This window comes from Bidens hawaiensis, unplaced genomic scaffold, assembly GCF_021521415.1.
Source record: "Bidens hawaiensis isolate Kalapana, Puna unplaced genomic scaffold, B.hawaiensis_p1.1 tig00011859_1, whole genome shotgun sequence".
Classification (NCBI taxonomy): Eukaryota; Viridiplantae; Streptophyta; class Magnoliopsida; order Asterales; family Asteraceae; genus Bidens; species Bidens hawaiensis.
The window spans coordinates 14016-25000 of record NW_027491944.1 but is presented as its reverse complement, the minus strand read 5'-3'; the positions used below and the strand labels follow the sequence as shown (position 1 = coordinate 25000).

Below are 10985 nucleotides of genomic sequence, written 5' to 3'. Positions count from 1 at the left end.
TTTGTTTCAGTGTATTGTTATCAGTTTAAAAAAAATGGAAAATCAGCAAAAAGCCAAAAAGAAGTCTGGTTATATTCAGTTATGTAATTAGCAGTTTGTCTGTTTTGGTTAGTTGTTTGTGAATTTGTAAAACTATGCTTAATCCACCTAAGTCACTAAATATGCCTAATTCGCACTCAAACCTAAGCCTCAGCAAAACCTTCGTTCGAGTCTTTATGCAACCGGTGGGTAATGGGTGGAGATAAGATTGGCCTTCAAGCTTATTATGTTGTGACTCATATTTGGTATTTGAGAGCAGAGACATATACGGGCACATCTTTTGCTAGTCCAGATATTAAATCGAGAGGAGTGTTGATAGTGTTAGGGATATGAACATGTATGCCTTAACCGGAAACAAAGTACACTCATCTGGGCGGCTCTATTGTTTTTATAGTATCATTTAACCTTATTTGTGGTATGTCAATCTAGAAATTGTCAGTCCGGGAAACTGGGTATGACCTTAAAGTTTACTAGTATTAATGGCGATAACTCACATACCTATGATAGAGGTTAATGTTTACTTTAGAGTTTGCTTGAGGGCAAGAAAAATATAAGTGTGGGGATGTGATGATTGGTTAATTGTATATAGTTAAGTTCGTTTATTTACTAGTTTTAACTGTTTATTGTGGGAACTTTGATACTTCACACGTGCTTACTGAATTTCAGTCATAGACGTTAAAGCAGCTAATTTGGACCTGTTGAGGCACGGGATGAAGACCCAGGACATCCAGCACGCGAAAAGAAGAAAATAGTAATTTATTGCTGATGATGAAGGCCCATCGCGATACGCGATGGGCAGTCCTGAAGACCCGCTGCGTACCGCGATGAGATTAAATAATAATTGTTGACTACGGTCCATCGCATTACGCGATGAACCCTAGAAGACCCCATCGCGTATCGCGATGGGTTACGAAGTCGGGAAAGTTTGGGTTTTTGTTTTACATCTTATGTTGACCCTATCATTTAACAACTACTTCCAATATGTTTCCATAGCTAAGAGAGGACGATTCCATGATGTCGAGATCATATCCATGTTCAATATCATCATAACTGAAGATTCCATGATGTCGATGCTTGGCTAAATCTTTCGAGTCATACCCGGGATGTAAAGTTTTTATCATTTTCAGTTTTATCATGTATTAAAGAACAAATACTTTGTAAATGTTATTTGACTGATCCATGAGTATTGATGTTTAGTATTGTTGTGCATTCAATCGGTTTAGGTTTACGTTGATCAGAACGATTAGTTTGTCGGTTGCTATAATAATTGCTCATAGGACTGTTTTGACTAGTAGAATTCAAAGAAGCATGCAATTGCCCTTAGTTGATGGCATCCTCTCTAATCTCCTCTCTCTTAGGATCCTCAGACGTGATAAGTGATCCGCAGCTACATTCTCCGCTCCCTTTTTATCTCTAATCTCAATATCGAACTCGAAAAGCAAGAGAATCCATCGTATCAGGTGAGGCTTGGCATCTTTCTTGGCGAACAGGTATCTTAATGCCGCATGATCAGTATAAACGATGGTTTTGGACAACACGAGATAAGAACGAAATTTATCGAACGCAAAGACCACTACTAGAAGCTCCTACTCAGTAGTCGTGTAATTCTCCTGAGCATCATTAAGGGTCTTACTCGCGTATAGATAGGATGGAAGTGCTTGTCCTTCAGCTGACCTAAAACAGCCCCGACTGCAAAATCACTAGCGTCGCACATGAGCTCCAAGGGTAAGCTCCAGTCGGGTGCTACTAAGAAAGGGGCGTTAACTAGCTACCCCTTAAGAAACTCAAACTCCTTCAGGCAATCAACATCAATGGCGATGTCCTTCTCTAGAAGGCAAGTCATGGGCTGGGTGATCTTAGAAAAATCTCTAATGAACCTACGATAAAAACCCTCATGCCCGAGAAAACTACGAACGGATTTCACACTACTCGGTGGAGGAAGTCTACTGATAGTGTCGATTTTAGCTCTATTTACCTCAATACCGTCTCGTGAAATCTTGTGCCCGAGAACAATGCCTTCAGTCACCATGAAGTGGCACTTCTCTCAATTCAACATCAATTTCGTCTCTATGCACCGCTTCATCATCCTCTTAAGATTAGAAAGACATTGATCAAATGAGTCCCCATATATCGAAAAATCGTCCATGAAAACCTCCATGGAACTCTAGATCATGTCCTGGAATATCGCTACCATGCAACCCTGGAAAGTAACTGGAGCATTTCATAACCCGAAAGGCATACGTTTGTACGCGAAGGTACCATATGGGCATGTAAATGTGGTCTTTTCCTGATCCTCATGTGCGACCGGGATCTGGAAATAACCTGAAAATCCATCCAGAAAACAGTAAAACTGTCGTCCCGACAGACGCTCCAACATCTGATCAATGAACGGAAGAGGAAAGTGGTATTTCCTAGTAGTATCGTTAAGTCTCCTATAGTCTATACACACACGCCAACCTGTGACTGCCTTAGTCGGAATAAGCTCGTTATGTTCGTTAGTTACAACTGTCATCCATCCCTTCTTAGGAACGACCTGAACGGGACTCACCCATGAAGAATCAGAGATTGGATAGATCAGGCCTGAGTCTAGGAGTTTGATAACCTCCTTTTTGACCACCTCTGACATGTTAGAGTTGAGCCTCCTCTTAGGTTGGATTACAGGCTTGTACTCATCCTCCATGAGTATCCTGTGCGTGCAAAAGTTCGTGCTGATGCCGTGAATGTCCATGAGTTTCCACGCAATAGCCTATTTGTGTTCCTTGAGCACATCAACCAACCTTGACTTCTCATCATCCGTCAACTGAGAAGAGATGATGACGGGTAAATCGGCATCACCGTCTAAGAAAGCATACTCCAAATGAGGAGGTGGCTCTTTAAGCTCAAGGGATGTTGGTGCCACAATCGATGGTCTCTCCTTCGGCCCCTCGGTGCTATCGGCAACCGTGAATACCTCGGGGTATTCAGGAGGTGAGCTAACAAGAATGCTAAGGTCGTGCTCCGAGGGAAAATCAACCTCGTCCTCCTGATTAAGAAAATCTGCTCCAGAGATGTAGTCAAGACAACGCTCGAACTGAGATATGAACTTGTCAAGAAAGTAAACGGAATCGTCCTAACTACTGGAGTTTCTCATCGATTTGATGACATCGAAGGTGACGTTCTCCTCCCCTACACGAAGTGTAATTTTGCAGTAGAAGACGTCAATAAGAGCTTTAGCAGTACGCGGGAAGGATCGTCCCAAAATGAGTGGGACCTGATCGTCAGCCTCCATGTCAAGAATAACAAAATCCACAGAGAAAATGAATTTATCGACTTTAACAAGTACGTTTTCCACTTTTCCTCGCAGATTTTTGACCGAACGGTCGGCCAAGGATAAACTCATCCGCGTCGGGACCGGCTCGCCATGGTCTAGCTTTTTATAGAGACAATATGGCATCAGATTTATTCTAGCACCTAAATCAGCCAACGCGTAGCTCTCAGTCGAGCTACCAAACAAACACGGGATCGTGAAGTGTCCCGGGTCTGCTAATTTCTCCGGTAGCTTGTTCTAGACTACCACAGAGCATCCTTCATTTAGACATACTGTCGAAAGTCCCTCCAGCTTCTTCTTATTCGAAAGAAGATCTTTTAAGAATTTGGAATATTTAGGCATATGTTGGAGTGCCTCGACAAACGGAAGATTGATTTTTAGCTGTTTAAACATGTCCAAGAAATTTTCATATTCTTGCGCATACTTCTGCCGCTGAAGACGGGCTGGATATGGAATACGAGTAAGATCAACTTCGGGACTCTTTTTATCTTCAATCTTCTTCTCAACAACTTTCTCTGAAGGAGACTCACCATTTGATGCGGTACTTGCTGGGAATCGCCTCTCGTGCGTCCTCACATGAGTCTCCATCTCTATCTCCTCGTCCACTGGCTCCTCATCATCTGCCGGCGACTGCTTTTGATCACCTCCTCTGCCACTACGGGTGGTCACCGCCTTCAACTGTGCCTTTGGGTTAAGCTATGTGCTGCCTTGAAACACTCCGACCTGTTTATTTGGTAGCATTTGCTTCATCATCTCATCCACCTTTCGAGACATCTCCAAAAATGACGACTGCTGGTTTTTCAATAGGGTGTCGTGCTCAGCCAGTATCTGCTGTGTGTTATTATCTATATCAATAAGGTGAGAAAGCATGGTGGATTGCATAGTTAGAAGCTCCTTAAGATCCGGATCCATACCGCTACTCTTCCCCGCACTCGAACTCCCTGCTGCCTCTGGGTCACTAACCTGAACCTGCTCCTGCCGAAAACCCTGAGCATTACCTCCCGACCTCCAACCATAGTTGGAGTTATTTCTCCAACCCGAGTTATCGTAGGCATTCGCTCCTCGATTCTGATTATCCAAGTAGTCCACCTTCTCCTTTTGATCGACCGGACAATCAACTGTATCGTGCCTTCCGCGACAGATTTTGCATTTCTGAGCGATCTTCTTCAACTCTCAGATATCCTTCTGCATTTCCTCTAAGGGAATCGCGATGCTAGTATTATTCAAGACCTGATAAATGCCTCGAGCGGACGAGGTGGTGGTTTTAGAAGTACCTCGGGTGGACGGCTCCTGCTACTCGGCTAGGGCGAAACTCTTAAGCGACTCACACTCATCTATATCCAACTTCTCTAACATGTTTCCTCCAGCTGACGTATTAAATCTCTTTTGCGTCTCAAAGGTCAGCCCGTTATAGAATTTCTCAACTACAGCCCATTCAAGCAGACCATGTTGGGGGCATCTACTAAGCAGATTATGGAACCTTTCCCAAGTCAAAGAGTACGGTTCATCAGGGTCCATGCGGAAGGAACAGATCTAATAACGAAGTCGCGAGGCTTTAGATGGCGGAAAGTACTTCTTAAGGAATTCGGCTTGAATATTATCCCAGGTAGTGATGGACCTAGGGGGAAGGTTTTCCAACCATGATGAAGCACGACCCTCTAGAGAAAATGGAAAAAGATGAAGGTTGATAGAAGCATGAGTGACGTTGGCGATATTGAAAGTGTCGCAAATACGCGTGAATTTATTCAGATGGCCAGGAGCGTCCTCGTCTTCAATCTGTGAAATGGGCATAATTAATGATGGAATTCATGACGTTGGTCAGAAACTACCAGTTATTAAGATCAGGCATCGCCGCACGTGTGATAGCAGACCGTCTCCCCATCACTCCCTCGTTCACTCTCGAGTGAACCGTACGCTTAGGGGGGTTAGCGTCACCCATATCTAATTTAGAATCAGAAACGTGTACCTTGTTTTCGCGTAGAGCACGTGCAATCTCTCGAAACTCCCAACGACGTTCACGAAAATATCTCTCGGGTTCGTCAGAAGCAGTGAACTCTGGTGGTCTTAGTGAACGCGTACGTCGCATACTGTCACACCCGGCCCTGAGCGGCGGAAACAGCCGGGCGCGCGCGAGTGGGGATTGATACTTAAGCACGGGCCATTGCAAAACATTCAAAGATTTTTATTGCGCATGAGAAGTTTAATACAAATACATTACATTGTTTAAGTATTACATAAAAACATCCAAGTACAAAAACTGAAGATTTTCTCGCCATATCCCCTTGCGCGGCGGGTAACCGTGCGCATCGAGGGGATAAAACCAAAATCTTCCAAAAAGCTTGTTTTAGATGTTCAGCGTGTGGTGCTCTAAGTGTGACTCCATGCGCTACCTAGTTATCTCCTGAAAGACACGTAAAAACATTTGAATCAGTATAAACTGAGTGAGTTCACAAGTTTTAGTAACTTGATAAATCGTATTGCATCATAATCTTGATACAAATCATTCTGAAACATAATTCTGGTAGCATCATTAAACACATGCTTGGTAAAACATAGTTATATCAACATATTCTGATAAAATCGTTCCGCGGGTTACGCGCGAACATTTCTGGGAACTGTGCTCGTCTAAGTGGCGCTGCCACTACGAGCTAAAATAACGTAATACCGTCCCGCGGGTTACGCGCGGACACTTCTGGAAAACTGTGCTCGTCTGTGTAAGTGGCGCTGCCACTACGAGCGAATATATGCTGTAATACCGTCCCGCGGGTTACGCGCGGACGTTGTGCCGGAAAACAAGGCGCTCGTCTGCGTAAGAGGAGCGACCTCTACGAACGGGCTCAAACCCATAGTACTGCCCCGTGCTAGGCACTCGTCTGTGTAAGAGGTGCGACCCCTACGAGTGGGCGGATCAAACCAGCAGTCCCTACCCTTAGAGTTCCAATGGTAAAGTGATCACTTACTCGAATCTGGTGCACTATCATCGAAAAACCATAGATAACTGTTCGCATTGTTCATCATGAAACATAACTTAAACACGTAATCGTTTGCTTAGCTTGTAAATATACCATGATAAAACATTATTTAAATACGTGTCCCTCGCCCCGAAAACAGTTTAAAATGGTGAAAACAGTGAAAATAGGGGCTGTGAGACTCACCTGTGGTTCTTGTTAAGGGATTAATCGAGATTCGGGTTTTCTTGGTGTTGGCCTCGGAATCGAAGGTCTAGAATACGATTAAATAACAAATATATATATTAAGATCAAGATATAAGGGTTGGAAAGTAGATCTCAAGGTTATAATCTCGGCTTACCTAGTAACAGGATCGGAGCTGGAAACAACGGATGCTTGGGAAAAGATTAGTGCAAGTTTGTAGTTCTTTGAAGTGTGTTTTGGGTGATAATTTAGGCTACAAATTTATAGGCAAACTCAAGGGAACATAATCCCTTGCTTTAGGGAATTGTAATCTTTTGAAATGATGATAAAGTATGGAAATTATTATTATTTATTAAAAAGAGTAGAAAAGTAGATTAAAGATTCTGATTTGATATGGACAGGACATGCAGGGCTGTGGTTGGTGAGAGTGGGTGGCTGGCAGTTGACTTTTACAGTTTGCTTTTTCAGTGCTTTAGACAGTGTTCAGTAAAAAGTAGAAGTTTTCTGAAACACGCTACCGCCCTTTTTTGGGCGGGGACAATTTCCTTAAATCTGATCATTTTGACTAAGTGTTCTGCGCGTATAACTTGGTGCGCATAGCTTCCTGCGTGTAGAACATTTCTTTGCTGCGGGTAGGTGCGTAACCTTCTCGCAGTTAGGGACATTTGAGTTTCATTTGTAGATTCTCCAGGTGGTTTTGGTATTTCAACATAGTGATCAGTCATGTTGAAGTCAATTCCATCCTGGAGCTTCAGACAAACTAGCTCTCAACGTTCCCGCCATGCGGGTAGGTTAGTTCCCTTCCGCACGCGCATAAACGATGTAGGATGCACCCGCCTTAGCATCATGCGGGATGGTCAACCCATAGACAACATAACGTTTAAGTTACATGAAAACATAAGGCCAAAACGTTCACGCATGGCGCATATAACATATGCTCACGCTGGTTCTTAACATGGTGCGCTCGCGCAGGGCGCACATAACACATGCACGCGCTGACTAACATGGCGCGCTCGCGCAGGGCAAACATAAATGCCCGCGCTGATCCTTAACATAGCGTGCTCGCGCAGGGCGCACATAACAAATGCACGTGCTGACTATCATGGCGCGCATAATATTTACAATCACCTAATTATTAGGTTGATTACTTAGTTTAAGGGGTTGGGAAATTACCGGGTGTCACATTCTCCCCTCGTTAAACGAATTTCGTCCCGAAATTTAGGAGACGTTGCTGGCAGAAGCCATATTCTGAAAGAGGTGTGGGTATTTTATGCGCATCTGATCTTCTCTTTCCCAAGTGAATTCAGGCCCACGCCTTGAGTTCCATTGAACTTTTACCAACTTGATTCTGCTTCTGCGCAACCTTTGTTCTTTCCAATCGGTTACTGCTATAGGCTCTTCTACGAAGTGCAGCTGTTTGTCAATATGAATTTCTTCCACCGGTAAAATCAACGTTTCGTCAGATAAACATTTCTTGAGGTTGGATACATGAAACGTATCATGAACTCCACTGAGTTCGGCGGGTAGACGGAGTTTATAAGCAACTGGACCGATCCTCTCCAGGATCTCAAAAGGTCCAATGTAGCGCGGATTTAGCTTTCCTCGCTTACCGAAACGGGGGACTCCCTTCCATGGAGAGACTTTCAAAAGTACTTTATCCCCTTCTTGAAACTCCAACGGTTTCCTTCTTATATCAGCATAACTTTTCTGTCTGTCGCGTGCTGCCTTAAGGCGATCCCTTATCTGAAAAATCTTGTCTGTTGTTTCTTGGATCACTTCTGGACCAGTCATTTGCTTGTCGCCCACTTCCGCCCAACACAGTGGGGATCTACACTTGCGCCCATATAAAGCTTCGAACGGCGCAGCCTTAATGCTTGTGTGATAACTGTTATTGTAAGAAAATTCAACCAACGGGAGGTGGGTATCCCAACTACCTCCAAAATCGATCGCGCACGCGCGCAGCATATCTTCCAATGTCTGGATTGTTCGCTCGCTTTGCCCATCCGTTTGAGGATGATAAGCTGTACTCATATCAAGGCGAGTACCTAGAGCTCCTTGTAACGATCTCCAAAACCTTGATGTAAACCGACTATCTCGATCAGAAATGATGGACACTGGGACTCCATGTTTTGAAACTATTTCTCGAATATATAGTCGGGCTAGCTTTTCCATTTTATCAGTTTCTTTAATCGGCAGGAAGTGTGCTGACTTAGTTAACCGATCCACAATAACCCATATTGTGTCATAACCCCCAGGTGTCCTTGGCAGTTTGGTGATGAAGTCCATAGAGATTTGTTCCCACTTCCACATGGGAATTTCTGGCTGTTGAAGCAACCCCGATGGTTTCTGGTATTCAGCCTTTACTTTTGAACACGTCAGGCACTTACTGACATACATCGCGATGGCGCCTTTAAGATTGGGCCACCAATACAGCGTTTTAACATCTTGGTACATCTTGTCTGCGCCAGGATGTACGGAATACCGCGTCTTGTGAGCTTCGTTTAATACCTGCTCGCGCAATCCTCCCTTGAGAGGGACCCATATGCGGTTGGCAAAATATCGAGTGTTGTTCCCTTTAAGTTCCAAATTCTTAACCATACCCCCAAGGCATTCGTTTTTAACAAACTCTGGTTTCAAGGCTTCTTGCTGAGCGTCTCGGATGCGGGTGGAGAGATCTGCGTGAATGGTCAACCTTAGAGCCTTGACTCGTAGCGTTTTTATTCGCTCCTTTCTGCTTAGCGCGTCTGCTACCACATTCGCTTTCCCCGGATGATACTTGATCTCGCAATCATAATCATTCAACAATTCAACCCATCTTCGTTGCCTCATGTTTAATTCCTTCTGATCGAATATATGTTGGAGGCTCTTATGATCCGTAAAGATTACACATTTCGTACCATAGAGGTAATGGCGCCAAATCTTTAGCGCGAAGACGACAGCTCCAAGTTCTAAATCATGCGTTGTGTAGTTCTTCTCATTGGTCTTAAGTTGGCGCGAGGCATACGCTATGACTTTGTCTCGCTGCATAAGGACACATCCGAGTCCTTGATGTGAAGCGTCGCAGTAAACAACGATGTCATCTGTCCCCTCGGGCAGGGATAAGATTGGCGCACTACATAACTTCTGTTTCAACATTTGAAACGCTGCTTCCTGGTTTTCGCCCCAAACAAACATCCTGTCTTTCTGAGTTAGCGCGGTCAGAGGTAGAGCTATCTTGGAGAAGTTCTCAATGAAGCGTCGATAGTAGCCAGCTAGTCCAAGGAATTGCCTCACCTCAGTTGGGGTTTTTGGCGCTTCCCAGTTTTCGATGGCCTTGACTTTGGAAGGATCAACGTGAATTCCTTTCTCGTTTACAACGTGACCGAGGAAGTGAACTTCTCTAAGCCAAAATTCGCACTTGGAAAACTTCGCATACAACTTTTCTTTCCTTAACAATTCCAAAATCAATCTCAGGTGTTGCTCATGCTCGGCCTTGGTTCGAGAGTAAACCAAAATATCATCTATGAACACAATCACAAACTTGTCCAAATATGGTTTGCACACACGGTTCATCAGATCCATGAATATAGCCGGCGCATTAGTTAGCCCGAAAGGCATCACTAAGAACTCATAATGGCCATATCTGGTTCGGAAGGCTGTCTTTGGCGCGTCTTCCTCATGGACCCTAAGTTGGTGGTATCCTGACCGTAGATCTATCTTCGAATAATAATTGGATCCCTGTAACTGGTCAAATAAGTCGTCAATCCTCGGTAAGGGGTACCGATTCTTGACTGTCAGCTTGTTCAGCTCCCTGTAGTCAATACACATTCTGAACGAACCATCTTTCTTCTTTACAAACAGTACTGGAGCTCCCCAAGGTGAAAAGCTTGGGCGTATGAAACCCTTATCCAATAGTTCCTGTAACTGATTGGATAGCTCTTGCATCTCAAATGGAGCTAAGCGATAAGGCGCTCGAGCTACTGGCGCAGCTCCTGGGACCAAATCAATACGAAACTCGACTTGTCGCGGCGGCGGTAACCCGGGCAAATCTTCAGGAAAAACTTCTGGAAATTCGCGCACTACTGGTAAGTCTTCAATTCTTCGCTCATCTCCTTTCTCTACTACATGCGCCAGGAAGGCGTAGCACCCTTTCCTTAGGCACTTACGCGCCTTTAGGCATGAAATCAGTTTCGTCGCAACTCCCCTTCTTTCCCCTTGAATCATCAAAGTTTCTCCGTTCAACAGTGGAATCCGAACCTGTTTCTCATGACAAACAATCTCCGCGAGATTCTCGACCAACCAATCCATACCTACCACAATATCGAAACTTCCCAAATCTATTGGTAACAAGTTAATATTGAACTCATGACCTCCCATGACTAACACACATTGCTCAGTCCTTTCATTCGCGCATAACTGCCTACCATTGGCTAGTTCTATAGTATAAGGTTTGTCTAGCCTACTGGTCGCTAAGCCCAGGGAGTTTTTAAACTCATGGGATATAAAA

At 44.2% G+C, this 10985-nt stretch overlaps 1 protein-coding gene across 1 annotated transcript; it reads right to left on the bottom strand.

Annotated features, from left to right (window-relative positions):
- Window positions 1-2785: 2785 nt before the first annotated feature.
- Window positions 2786-3934, bottom strand: LOC143539281 (uncharacterized). Its single transcript, XM_077032630.1, has 3 exons — window positions 3620-3934; window positions 3157-3448; window positions 2786-3075 (listed from the first exon to the last, which is right to left on the bottom strand). Exons 1-3 carry the CDS (start codon window positions 3932-3934, stop codon window positions 2786-2788), a joined length of 897 nt encoding a protein of 298 aa, XP_076888745.1.
- Window positions 3935-10985: the final 7051 nt, after the last annotated feature.

Excerpts from the sequence above, each read along its gene's own strand:
- LOC143539281 (XM_077032630.1), bottom strand. The coding sequence starts at position 3,934 with ATGGAGACTCATGTGAGGACGCACGAGAGGCGATTCCCAGCAAGTACC. Across the intron at positions 3,449-3,619 it reads AGCTGGAGGGACTTTCGACA|CTAGACCATGGCGAGCCGGT; the intron begins GTATGTCTAAAT and ends CTCTATAAAAAG. Across the intron at positions 3,076-3,156 it reads CAAATCGATGAGAAACTCCA|ATTTTCTTAATCAGGAGGAC; the intron begins GTAGTTAGGACG and ends TCTCTGGAGCAG.